The sequence below is a fragment of the Lates calcarifer genome, linkage group LG24 (assembly GCF_001640805.2).
Source record: "Lates calcarifer isolate ASB-BC8 linkage group LG24, TLL_Latcal_v3, whole genome shotgun sequence".
NCBI classification, from domain to species: Eukaryota; Metazoa; Chordata; class Actinopteri; family Centropomidae; genus Lates; species Lates calcarifer.
In genome coordinates, this window is record NC_066856.1 from 11,016,584 (window position 1) to 11,030,534 (window position 13,951).

A 13,951-nucleotide genomic window follows, 5' to 3' on the forward strand; every position below is an offset into this window, starting at 1 on the left:
AAGGATGACGGCCTTGGGGCTAGATTTGCAGAGCTTGGTTTGTTTTGAGCTGGCAGCGCAGGTACGTGATCCACATGTTTGCATTGTATAGCAAACTTGCTGATAGCTTGATATGAGTTCCTTGGTAGGATTTCTGGCTACAACAACAGGCACAGACAGACAATTAAAAATGCAGTGTTGATGTTTAGATTGTCTTCATTAATAACCTGAAAGTGTTTCGCAGAGAAATCATAGAACATCTGTGTGTTTATGTATTGTTGTTTGCTCCTGCAGTCTTGCGTGAAACAAGGATACTTATCCAGATGTAATGAGACATGGTTGAGTGCATGTTTGAATGTGAGAGTGTGTATTTATATGTGTGTTTCAGCAACATTTAAAGATGGTGTTAACTTTACTCTATTATTACCTAAGGCTATTATGTAAGGTTTATTTGGGTTACACATACAGCTTTTTTCTATCTTTTCTTAATTACAGTTTTCCAGTAATGATCCTTCTTCGGATGATTCCATCGAGTTCAGTTTGTGTGGGAGAGTGAGTGAGAGCCAAATTAAGAGACTGATTGTGTGTTAATTACAGCACCACAGTAATGAAGCGCTCTGTCTTGTCTCTTTATCCCTCCCCAGACCTCCCCAAGGCAGCGCTGAGGATCCTCAGCAACATGACCTTCCTGTTCGTCAGTCTGTCCTACACGGCAGAGTGCGCCATTGTCACTGCATTCATCACCTTCATTCCCAAATTTATTGAGTCACAATTTGGTATCCCTGCCTCCAACGCCAGCATATACACCGGTAAGTCTCTCTGTCGCTGTATTATCATGGCCATCAAGTCAGGTGTGAAATGCTTCACTCCTCCACTGCTGTCTATTATGAAACTTCATCACAGCAGGCATATTTTGTATTGTCTTGTGAGTCAGTGCAGTCGCTGTCCCTTGTGGGCCACCAACAAGGCTGTGTGGGAGCCTATGATGAGGGGTTCTTTACAACATGTCCTTAGTAATAAAGTAAAATACATTTTTTATTGAAAACAATGCAGTAGGACATGATGGTACCATATTTCATTTACTGCAAAAGATAGAGTCCAGGTGAATGAAATGAAAAATCAAAACAACTGCGGATGCAACTTACCTTTTTCATTAGTGTTAAATTTTCATATTTCAGAAGCTGGAAGCAGCAACAGTTTGGCATTTTTGCTTGCTAAATGATCTAGCCATCATCAAAATTGTTGGCAACTTAGTGTCTCTCAAGCGACTAACTGATTTATAAACTAACTGTTTCGTCACTGAAAATAAGAACAAATAAGAACGTACAGTAAGGAAATTGGGGGTAAGAGTTGGTTTGTTGGGGGCAGAGAAAACTTGGTCATCTTCCTCTGTAGGCCCTGCCATGACTTTCCATCCTGAGGAAGAAATGTTAGACATATGGTGTGATTTAACATCACCAAACCCAGTAGATGAAATTGTATGTTTAGTTGCCTTTTCATGGGTTAACTGAACTGCCCCTGAAAAGACATGAAATGTCAGATAAATCAGGTAAAACTGTCCGCAGCAAAGAGTTCATTGGAATTTATTACCCAGGTCTACAGCTTTAATCAAATCTAAGTTGTATTTACTAAAAATAGTAAATATATTATTATTGTGAGACTTTAATTCAAGGAATTGGATATAAAGTATAGATTATAATGGCTGTAGAGAAATTAGAAATTATGTAGTCAATGTCACCTGATCCTCACATGATACATCAGCGTGTTCTATATGCACCATTAGCCCGTGCCAGTTTAAGCTCACATTTGTTCTCACCTTTCCGCATGCTCACGGTGACTCATGGTTAGAGGGCAGCGCTATGAGTCATGGAGTCTTGCCGACTTTGATTCAGTGATAAACTCCCATTACATCCCCTGACTGTTACATGCAAGTCTCTGTTGACTGCTGGAGACATGTTGAGCATGATGTGGTCTCTCTCTCACACACACACACACACTTCCTCTGCTCTGCCTGTAATTTGTGCACCACATATGTAGGTTGTACAAAGAACTAATCCTTCAGTCATGTCTGAGCCAGTGGTGCTAATACACAACTAATCTGGTATCAGGATTATTACAGCAAGGAGTGATTGAAAACTCAATCATGGCTTTGAAAGCAAAAAGGTGTGTGTGTGTATGTGTGTCAAGTATTGTGCTGGCTAACATATGGTCGTTTCTAGACACACAGACATAAACACACCCCCACATACACAATACCATTGCCTCATCTCATCTGCCTGTTGCCAGGATACAAGGGTAAGGGCAAACGGGTGGTGCGGTTGCCATAGCTACTCAAACGATGCCAAGCTTCTGGGATGTGATGATGGTTAGAGAGGAGGAGGAAGAACAGGAGAGGGCACTCCTGTTGATGGGAGCACAGTGCTTCCAGATGGACTGACCAACTGTGACATTTCCCTGGTGATTCTGAGGGACTGTTTTTTAAGAAGACAGAGAAGTGAGACCAGTGCTTTTCCTCGTGTGGAGTAGTCAGCAATTCTAAGCAACAGTAGCTGGCCTTTTTTGTGAAAAGTTTTTAGTAGCACAGGAAGTGATACAAGGATTTTCTGTTTCTGGCAGTACCAACAGTGCTTTGCTAGCAATTAGTAGAGGAAAAACTGGGTATCTAGAATTTGCCACAAGGGCTGACAAGTCCAAAGAAGGGTATATAAAGAAAAATACATCATAGCTTCCAGAAAGTAAAGCAATTTGTAGGAAGTGGACCATAAAAACAGCACAGCAATATAGCACCAAAGATGTCAAAATAAAATAAACTGAAATCTCACAAATTACCACCTTATTGAGTCTGTATCATGCCCATTTAAAGAGCTGCCACAGCTACATGCTCATTAGATGTTTCTACAGAAATAGCATTGTAACATGTCACACGCCTCCCTCAGCTGCAGTTTCCCCCATGCTGCTGCTGTTGCTGCTCTCTGCCTGTTTCTCTCACTTTGTTTTTACTGTGGTGGCTCTCCTTATCTCAGCCACTGTTCCTTTCAACAAGACACTTTCATACTTTCATTTCTTATTAGTTTTATACCACCATGAAAGCAACAGCTGTGGCCAAAGGCATTATGTTTTTAGGTTGTCTGTGCGTTCATTCCATTCTTGTGAATGTCATATCTCAGTGAGGGAATTTGTTCAAATGTGGCTCAAACATTCTCTTGAAATCAAGGATGAACTGATTAGATTTTTGTGGTCAAATGTTTTTGGTCATAACACTCTAATTTACTGTAGCTAGATTGGTAATTGTAGTTTCTTCTTGTCTTGTTTCTTTGTTGTTTTCTTCTCTTGGTTATACAATAAGCCACACAAAAGTCTGTCATGAGAGTCATTTGCTGTATGATCTGTAATACATTAAGACTGACATGTACACGCATGCACTTATGTGATCACAGTGACAAGTTAATGCCAGTATAGCTATTAATCCAGATGAAATATGTGCAAATCATTGATGTACCATTTAAGATTACATAATTGTGTGTTTGTACGCGTGCCTTATGTGACTATGATACGATATCTGGTCTGCTTGTGTATATGTTTAATCCTGCGGAGAGCACAAGGGTTTAGCACAGAAACATGCACTTACAGGATAATATTATGCTACAGCTGTCTGATGCCTGCTCTCACTGAGCGTGCTCAAAGAGACACTTTTTCTATCTCTGTCTCTTGCCCTCTCTCTGCCTTTCTCTTGATCTGTGTTACACACACACATATATATAGAGAACAGGGGAGCCACATGACATTTCTGTGTACTTGAATCACTTCTCTGCTGATCCACTGTCTTTGACAACCCCTGCTGACTGACCGTATCTTGCTCGTTTTCCTGGCGGTAAGTGCCTGTGGCTGGGCTCGGGGGCTGTCATGTGCATCCTCCCTGGGCCTTAACTCCTGCACGACGACACTCACCACCCGGTCCATCCAGCTTTGCCTCTCTCCATGCTGTCAATTAGAGTAGCTCTGGTGGACTGAGAGCACGTGTTCTGTGCTGCCACAGCCTGAAATGACTAAGAGGTAGCCCCCAGCATAGCCTGGTCACATGGATACTGTAAAGTCTATTCTGGCTTCTTTGTTTGAAGTTATTTATTTCTGGTGTAACAGGGGAAATCACGTTTAGACTGATGTTTCTTCAGCAAGACATCATACCAGCTGTCATATAAAATATGACAGATGTTCACATGTCTATGCTGATTGAAATACTGTAGATCAGAATTTCACTTCAGTGATGCTTTACTGTAATTAATTCAGTGTTAACATTTTTCATGACACAAATTAGCTGCTCTATTTCAGTACTCTTTGCCACACTTTTTAAGTTTTCCCACCATCTCACCTGCTCTTCTTTCCTCTGATCTCTCTTACAGGCCTGATTATCGTACCCAGCGCTGGAGTGGGCATCGTGTTGGGGGGCTACATCATCAAGAAGCTGAAGCTTGGGGCCAGAGAGTCGGCCAAGCTGGCCATGATCTGCAGCGGGGTGTCTCTGCTCTGCTTTTCCACACTCTTCATAGTGGGCTGCGAGAGCATCAATCTGGGTGGCATCAACATACCCTACACCACTGGGTAAGCATGTGTTTTGTAAGCTCCTTTTCCATGATCGTATCAACAATATGAATCATTTTATGTATGAGGTACATAAGAGCCAGGTATATATTTGTTTCCTAACTGCTTATTTAAAAAAAAAGACCTTATACTGCATTTGAAGTTATATCTGAAACACAAACACACACACATGTACAGAAGGGTGTGGGTCTGGGCTGCTGTCATGGCTCCCATCATCTTCATGTATTCTGGCATTGTGTTGGAGTGCGAATGATTAATTAGCAGCACTGGCATCTGCTCTTGTTGCTCCGGTGAATCACTCTGCCACCTCTATTTCTGAAGCTGCTGCTCAACACCACATCAGCACCAGGCTGCGGAGCTAACAAACGGTCATCCAGTGTGTCAGCCCCGCGGACAGAAATATGGTGCAGACGTCTGTTGGCACACACGGTTATGAACACACTCATATAGACAGACACATGTGTGGAGTGACCTTGGGTGATGCAAAAGATCCCACACACTGATTCCAAACACGTTACACATCGACTTTAAAAATATCCCCCCTCATCTTACTGTGTGCTCTGAACTGTTACATATGTGCCAATTTTGAAAATTTCATTAAACATTCAAAAGTTTGATTTGGAAGGATGTGGTCATGAGCATTACATAATAATCCCTTGATGATGGATTTTGTAGCTTTTGTAGGCTGTATGGGTAAACTCTGCATCGTCTCAGAAGCTAATTCTGAGCACTCATGGGTGAAACTGCTAAACCTCTGTGAAATTTACTTTTCACATAACCAAGTTAATCAAAGCGATTATTTGCCAAATACTCAGCGTGCTCTTTAAAGTCCCATAGCTGACCCATTAATAACTGTAGTCTTTGTTTGAGCTGGCATTTATGGAGGGGTCAACAAGACCGTGTGAGCCTGTGGGGCTCCTCATTATGAACAGCGCTGGTCACTAGTCGCTGGTAGCAGCCACATGAGGAATGTTTAGCCCAAGCCCACCCTTTGTGTCACTTGTCTGTACTCTCACTCTGGTCTAGACGTGGCTCTCCCCTGCTGACAGGCTGGAGACAATCTGACCAAAAAAGAAAAGGATGTGACAAACACCAAACATCCTCAATCCTTTCAGTGCTGTGTAATATTCTTCAGTATCTGGAAAACAGAGTTTGGCTGGTATGCTTAATTTAAAGCTGCTGTGTCGTCATCTCTGACTTATATATATTTTTTGCTGCCACTGTCCCTGTTCAGTGTCTGCGGTGCTAAACCACATTAAGCCTTCACTCTCTTGGCTCTGCATGTGGGTTTTTATGCAGTACAGCCTGCACACAGTGACACAACATCTGGAGGGTTAAGCGTGGGCCAGGGTTTAGTCTAGAAAAGGACATGTGCAATCAGTGCAACAAGCCTACAACTGCAGGAGGGCTGATGCCTTTTTATGTGCATGCAAATACATACACGGAATGTGACACTGTTATGTCAGGACAAGCCCAAATTTGCTTCCCCTTCGGCAAACAATAAAAAACGAGGATGAGTGTCACTTTATGGCCTTGTGAAAAATGGTGGTTGACTGATTTAAGAAGTAGCAGAAAATAATTAGTTTTTTCTGTTTGGCTGGTTTTATCTTATGCTGTAATACTGATGAAAAAAAATATGATTTGATGTAATTAATCACCTAAAACACAGGATTAAATTAGAAACTTTCGGAGAGAAGGATCCCATCACTGCCGTCTGTGTGTGTGTTTGTGTGTCAGTCAGAGTCACCCAGGGCTGTTGTGTTGTTAAAGCCTGTCTGTGGCTGTTCCGCAGGGCTCAGAGAGGAGCTTTCCAAAGAAAACCCAGGTCTTGCTTCATTGCTCCTGGTTCAGGAAGAGCTGAAAGTTGTGTTTTGCTTAGAGCGACTGTTATGGGCAGAAATATGTGCCACTAGAAACTGAATTTGAATTACATAATTTGAAATTGTATGTTTAATTTGATTCATTGCATTAGCAACTGAATTTGAATTGCATAATTTGCATGATTTGGAATTGCAGTTCTCTACATATGTCCACAGTGAGTTCTCACATTTCAATTTCAGTTCTCAAAATTCGGTTCTTAAATTCATTTTACGGCGCCACACAGCTGGGTCATTGAGGAAGAGCAATCGAGTGCATAGTACTTCACTCCCATTGAGCCGTGAACCTGTAGGTGGTGATTATATATCCCTGGGAATTCCTCATGTTGAAGAAGCATAATTTTACCTGCTTCTACCCTGCCTGTGATTGGCTAATCCCTCATCAGCTGTGATTCTAACCTGCTGTTACGAACTTGATGGATTCGGGGGAAGAGCGACTCAGCCTCGGGGCTCACATAGTTCTCGATTGCTGCAACTACTGGAGGTAAGTTAGAATAATGCTACAGCACAGCTAGACCTACAGCTAAGCTAATCAGCTATCTGTTGCTGAGATTACTCCATCAACGATTAGCCTGATCAAGTTCTATCAGCATTTTGACTGATACTTAATTTTTGTCCAAAGTTTTGCCTGCTTTATATAACTGCCTCTAAGAAACCTTAGTTGATCCTATTCTTGTTATCTAGCTATGCTTAATCATATTTAACTTATCGACAATAGTGCTGCATGTAATTATATTTTAGGATTATCATCCAAATGCTCAAGTGTTTCCCCCCTCTTATTACCTTGCCTTGTCTTGTCATGATATTGTAAGGAACATAATATTGTCAACAAAAAAAGGACCCATTTTGAATTGTTAATTTAACTTTTTTTTTTTTTTTTAAGAACAGTAGCTGCTGGGGACCTGCTTTGGTACGCTGGACTGTTTGTGATGGTTTTAAACCCATCACAAGGAGACAAGAGATTCTGCCTCATCAACGATGGAGATGATGTTTCACTGGACAGGAGCCACGTCGTCAGGGCACAGCTTCACGTTGTGGATGCTGTGTCTTGCAACTTTGTGGTGTGGAGCTATGACAGTTATGTTGAGAAAATTTTGCCTGCAGTTTAGAACTTTTGATTTTTTTTCCAGAAACAGTAAGTTCTACAAGTGTTTGGACAGCAAGTTACAAAGTAATATCATTCAGTCATATTTTGCTAATGAAAAACACACAACTAACATGAATGTATCTTTTTTTAGCAGTCAGATGTTTATTGTGAAGATTAAATAAAACAACATCGGTATAGAGTTTTATTTACATGTTTTCATATTTACAGACATTATTTAGATTTCGTTTCATGAGTGTCAGAGGACTTCTGTAAACTTAAACTTCAGTTCCGTTAACACTGTGTAGGTTTACAAAACAGTCTGACATTGAGACATACTCTTTACATAAAAAAGAACAACTGTTCAGTTTTCCTCGATGAACTGGTACTAGTCAAACGGCGTGTGGTCAGTCACACTAGGGGAGGTAAAATGTGTCCGACGTGATGGCACTTTGTTTATACTTGACCATCCCGTGAAACGGAAGCAGCCGAAGTCGATCTCGAACGGAACTGTCTTCTTAAGCTAGAAAAAACAAATCAAAACCCATACTTAATGTTATGAGTTGTTTGAGTAACGAGTGGCGAGTGTTAAGTATAAAACCCCAACTAACGAGGCCGAAGGCAAACAAAGACATGGTTCTTTGAAAATGAAGAGAGTGAATGAAGAGTATACACTCAAAAAGTCACAATCTATGAAAAACGTAGCTCAAGACGATACGTGTCGGATTGGCAAACGAAAGACCACAAGTTCGTATCTTATCACCGGCAGTATATTTTGTCACTCAAATGCAAACAGTCAAAGCCTAGAAAAACTTAGAAAATGTATCGAGCTAATTAGCTCACGCTGATAGACGTAGGCTTAGCAGATCGCGGGTTCGAATCTCACTTGAAGCAGAAAAAAATTTGAGGCGCATCACCCAAAGTGACCCGAAGTGTGAAGGGTGCTGGTGGCCTAAGCGGAGACCATAAGTCGCAGATCACATACGGACATGTGAACGTGCAGCATCTGGTTCGAGTCACGTGCGGTGCCAGCACGTGGAGCAGAAAAATCAAACGTTAATAGAGAAGTCCAAAACAGATTTATGGTAAGATATAGGGCAACAAAGGCATCAAAATCGCAGTATAAATGAATCGTGTCACAATTCTGTTTAGTAAAGATTTAAATTACAATTTATATTATCATTGAAAAACTACAATTATCCTCTACTTGAAATATTAACTCTGTAACTAAATAGTGGAAAAGTGGCACTAGACTACTACATTGGACTTAATTAGTAATCAATCGTCATTTAGATCTTTACATTGGACTTTTATTATTTAGTACATAGTAATTATGGTAGTAGTCAAGTTACTTACTTTCTCATAGCTTTAGTCTGAAGATCATCCAGCCCGCTTGTTCCTGGTTGCAGTCCATCATCTTCAGTGTCTGGCATCAAAAAGATGGATTAGTATTAGTGGATTTGTTATTTGTTGATTCTCAGTTACAAACATTCATACATTAACATTCTTACATATGTCCTGGTCCACTTTATTTGCAGACTGTTATTAGTAAGGGACATTCAGTTTTATGCTATTTTCTACTTCCACTCAATACATTTCAGAGAGAAATATTGCACAAAGTCAGTAGCATCACCAATAAATGTTCACATGACATCTAAAAGAAGAAATCTGTGAATAACAAGTGTCCTCCTCCGATTACTCATCTGGTGTCCCTGTAGCTACAGCTACGACTACTACTACTACCAGTGTATCCCCTATGACTGTCATGGGGGAGTGGATTGGGGCATTTGGGTTTTTTAAATTACATATATTTTTAAAGAATAAATAAAGTAAGAATCTTGTCATATTTAAGTTAAGATCAACGTTCCCTAAGCTGCGCGCCTGCGCAAGCGCGCACTACTCCCGCTTTCTCCGCGCACAGCAAAACTATGTAGCGCATAAAATTACCGTGTACGACAGTGTGCACGTCTGATGTTGCTCACAGTGGTCCAAGGAATTCTCAGGGAGTTTGTGTGTATGCTCAGACACATGAAAAATTAGGGGGGGACATTGCAAGTCCACCTGTGTACGGACGCGTACGCGTGAGAAAAACGCGAACGTACAAGATCCGTTCCCAGCAGTTGTCTTATATAATAACAGTAACAGGGACTGTAATCTTACTTTAGTAAGCACCACTCGTTGCAGCTAGTACTTTAGACTTTTACTTAGGATTCATATTTCATGGCTGTATTCATTTACCTTGTCGATGGTGACGTCCACCAACTCTGGGATCTCGGCTGACTCACATGGAGATCCATGAAGTCCTCTCGTAAAGGTGTCCAGTCAGACCTCTGCACCACCTGTGTGTGTGTGTGTCTGTGAACGTCTCTGAACTTCATCCGCTGGTGACCATTATCCGACTTCCAAACGCAGGTGAAGGCCGCCATTTTCGACGTGTTTTCGGTCAGTTTCTTGCTTTTTCCCGCTTCTGAACAACATCTTTTGGTAGGAGTCGATGAAGTTTCTCGGTTTGATCGTGGTCAGCAGATCAGCAGCCCTGAAAGATGTAAACCACAGGTATTTAGACAGCCTCTCGACGGCTGTTGTTAACCTTTCCCAAGTCAAAATCACTTCGTACTTCTCAGCTGCGTTTCGCTGACGTCATTCACAAACAAACGATTGATCTGGATTATGTCCAATCATAAACAAGCACCACCCTCACAATGAAAACATGTAAACAACAGATTGAATTAACATTTAGTGTTGAATATAGAAACCATGGAGTGAAGAGAAACATTAAAAACTGTACAGTAATAGTAATAGGTAATAAGCAGGACGATAAAACAACGTAAACATAACCACATAAGTTCCGTTACCGTCAGGAAGCGGTACACACGAGCCGCAGGTGTAGCCTTTTTGGACGGGGCACAACTTGGGTTCTGTCCAATCACAGTCACATCTACCTCAATGACCCGGATGTATGGCACAGCAATCGGAATTGTTAAGAACTGAATTTTTGAACTGAATTTTACATTAAATTCCAAATTAAGCAATTCAAGTTCAGTGTCTTAATGCAATTATTCACAGTCTGTATCTCAATTTCAGTGTATAGTGGCATATGAGCCGCTGGAGGTGTCACTTCCTCTTTCCCTTCGTCTCTGTCCTTCTATCATTACACATCACACAAACTGGTGGGGTGGGGGGCTACGTTAAAGCTAATTAAAAGGATGATGTGCAGCAGATTAATAAGAAGACACAAAGACTATAGTTAACAGTGCAGAGAAGATTGGCAGCCTATTTTAGCTTCCACACTCCAACTGTTAAATTGCATTACTGCACTAAAAAGGAATTCTTTTTACATTTCAAATTATATACACAACATTTTTCTGCTTTTTAATGACTAACAGGGTGTTCTTATCTGCTGAGAGAAAATTTTATGGAGTGATGCCACGCAGGGATGGGACGTGGGGACAAGAAGTATTACCCTCTTTGCAGCAGGGAGGTTTGGCTTTTATGGGAAATTTAGTCCAAAGTGTGACACACATGGCACCATAAATTTGTTTTCAATTTTACTGTAACTAAATGGTGTGCTGCTACACCAGCATGGCCACACTTGGAAGAGGTAGAGATAAAAGAATGTTTAGAAAATTAATGAATGCTCCTACAGATAGCTGAATGGCCAAGTCCCCTGCTTCTAGTCCTTGCTGACATAGCACCTCAATGAAAATACATTTCCAAAGTGTGAATTAAAAAGAAAAACAACCTTGTCAATACAGTTTGATTATATCCAATAGATTTTGAAAGGCAGAGAAAAACAAGAGTAAGAAAGAAGCATGTAGCCTCGCTACTGAAATGAAAACATAAATGAGATAAGTGACTGGGACATTAGAGTTTTGGAACAAAAAACTGCTTGTAAGTTTAGTAAAATGGATACGACTGACCCCTCTTCTGTCTCTGTCCATGCAGCCCGACCCTGACGATGACCCACAGGAATCTGACGGGCAGTTGTAACGTGAACTGTGGCTGCAGGATCCACGAGTACGCTCCGGTCTGTGGCTCTGACGGCATCACCTATTTCAACCCCTGTCTGGCTGGATGCAGCACTGTGGGCAATGACAGCACAGGGGTTAGTGTACATACACACACACACACACACACACACACACACCACACACACACACACACACACACACACACACACACACACACACACACTCATTCAGCTATGTGCTCCACCCATAGCTCCTTTTGTTTTACTGCCAAATAAATAATTGCAACAGAGCTGTTTATACATCAAACACAATAAAAAATGTCTGATACAAATGGTTTCTGAGAACTTTGCTAAACTAACATACAAATCATAAAGGATAAACAAAGACCTGTTCTCTGTGCATTCTCCTCCCATAGCTATGAAAGTACAGGAAGTGACAGACTCCACAACAATGTCAGACAGGAAATTATAACAACACAAGGAAAGAAAATGTCTAGATTCTTTGTCCAGATAACTGATTGTGCCATATCACTGGTGCTACCCAGTCTGTGTGTGTGTCTGAATTTGCATTTGACTTTTCAGTGCAGCTACAAAATCAGTAGTGTTTTAAATTAGCTTCAGGGTCTTTAGCCTGAGTGGACAGTAGGAGTTGTTGTGTTGTGTTTGACTACAGATTAGGAACTACACCGACTGTGGCTGCGTGCAGAGCAGGCAGGTCATCACCCCGTCCTCCGGTGGCCAGGTCAACCAGCTGCAGCTGGTCATTGTTAAAACTTACCTGAACGAGAACGGCTACGCTGTGTCGGGGAAATGTGACCGCACCTGCAACACGCTCATCCCTTTCCTCATCTTCCTCTTCATCGTCACTCTCATCACCGCCTGTGCCCAACCCTCGGCCATCATCGTCACACTCAGGTAAGGGACCACTTTGGGCATCTGCTGTCAGAGAGAAGTTTTAATTATACTTCCTGGCTCTCTTCCTTAAGGGCTGTCTTTTTTTTTTTTTTTTGTCTAGACAAAAAATCCATCATTACATGCCATATTTCTCTTTTCTCAGGTCTGTTGATGAGCAGGAGAGACCTTTTGCTCTTGGGATGCAGTTCGTCTTGCTCCGAACTCTTGGTACGTTCCTGTCCATCTGCATATTTCAACCACGCTCCCTGTGTTTTGGCGATCAGGATAAAACTCCTACAATCCCCCGTTCGTTGGTCATAAATGGTAGAGATATTAAAGGTTAAAGGGTTGTCAGAATGCAGGAAGGGTGTAATTTAGTGAAAGTAATGTGTCTGGAATTAATGTATCAATAATTAGACGGTAAATGTCTACCTGAGTAGTAAAATGTGCAGCTAGTCATGCCTCTCATCTGATTTTTACTATCCAAGTTTTTCCAGCTGGCGTTTTCTAGCTGTTTTCTTAAGCTTTCAGTCTCTCTCCTGTCCTTGCTTACACCCTGCAATTTTAGAGAGAGCAGGAATGCAGCATTGTAGTGGACCTCTGTGAACTCTTGAGTAGATCAGTGCAGAAAAGCCCTCAGGGTCAGTAAGCACTGCCCTAACATGCCTTTTATCTGCTTGGTATGGCTGTGTGAACATAAAGCTGTCACATAACTTCTCATAAACCATTGTAAGATGTGTGCATGCGTGGCAGGAGGGAGCCTGTGTTTGTGTGTTTATATGGTTGGTAATAGGATCTAAAAATGTTATCAATTCACTGCAGTTATCGATTCATTATATATACCCACAGCATACAGTACAGTCTGATGTAATCCTATACAACAGCCCTGCAATACTTTCTATGTTTATAAAGTACATTATGTTCTGTTTTTGAGGATACTGATTAAAAGGTGCAGCACAAAAGTAATTTAATTTTTGAGGCTGTAACAGGATTAATTATTTTGAAAGGTGTTTTTAATATTTTGTCCAACATGAGGGAATCAGGCCTGCCTCTGAGCTGCATGAAGCTAAATGGCACCACCTAGTGGTGGTGCTGCAGTACATTTGCATTCAAGTTGTGTTCCCAATTCCATATCACATACTAACTGTGCACAATATCTTTTATACAGCATACTGTTTTACAATTAATTTACAAGAAAATAAACCATTTGGTACTAAAAAGAAATAATTTGGTATGTGCACTGGGGGATGTCAGTCAAACTGAAAATGCCTATAAACTTTAAATTAAAGCAAAATGTTTTTCCAAATTCAAAAGATTCTGTCATTTCGATTTGTGTATTGCATTGTACAAAAATTCCACATCATCAGCACACACACCGCTCAAAATCTGATAATTTATCTGTAGCATTAAATATCAATGACTAAATAAAAATAAAAAAGGTAAAGCTGGGGAAAAAATATTCTTCGTTAACAAAAACTAATTTGCTTCATCGGGACTATGTGGGAGCTGTTTGATCAGATTTGATTGACAGCTCTGACAAACAGCCCA

At 41.0% G+C, this 13,951-nt stretch overlaps 1 protein-coding gene and 1 long non-coding RNA gene across 2 annotated transcripts in view; one reads left to right on the forward strand and one right to left on the reverse strand.

The window, feature by feature from the left end:
* Nucleotides 1-13,951, forward strand: part of LOC108881803 (solute carrier organic anion transporter family member 5A1) — a 41,932-nt gene that overhangs the window by 24,222 nt on the left and 3,759 nt on the right. Inside the window, exons 5-9 of the mRNA XM_018673973.2 lie at nt 624-788; nt 4,380-4,578; nt 11,485-11,644; nt 12,183-12,424; nt 12,567-12,631. Coding sequence (XP_018529489.1) covers nt 624-788; nt 4,380-4,578; nt 11,485-11,644; nt 12,183-12,424; nt 12,567-12,631 — 831 coding nt within the window. The remainder of the gene's footprint in view (nt 1-623; nt 789-4,379; nt 4,579-11,484; nt 11,645-12,182; nt 12,425-12,566; nt 12,632-13,951) is intronic.
* LOC108881804 (uncharacterized) lies at nt 7,683-12,449 on the reverse strand. The gene is made up of 5 exons (XR_001960675.2): nt 12,332-12,449; nt 11,460-11,621; nt 9,778-10,075; nt 8,896-8,965; nt 7,683-8,062 (listed from the first exon to the last, which is right to left on the reverse strand). It is a non-coding gene; the product is annotated as an uncharacterized LOC108881804 (long non-coding RNA).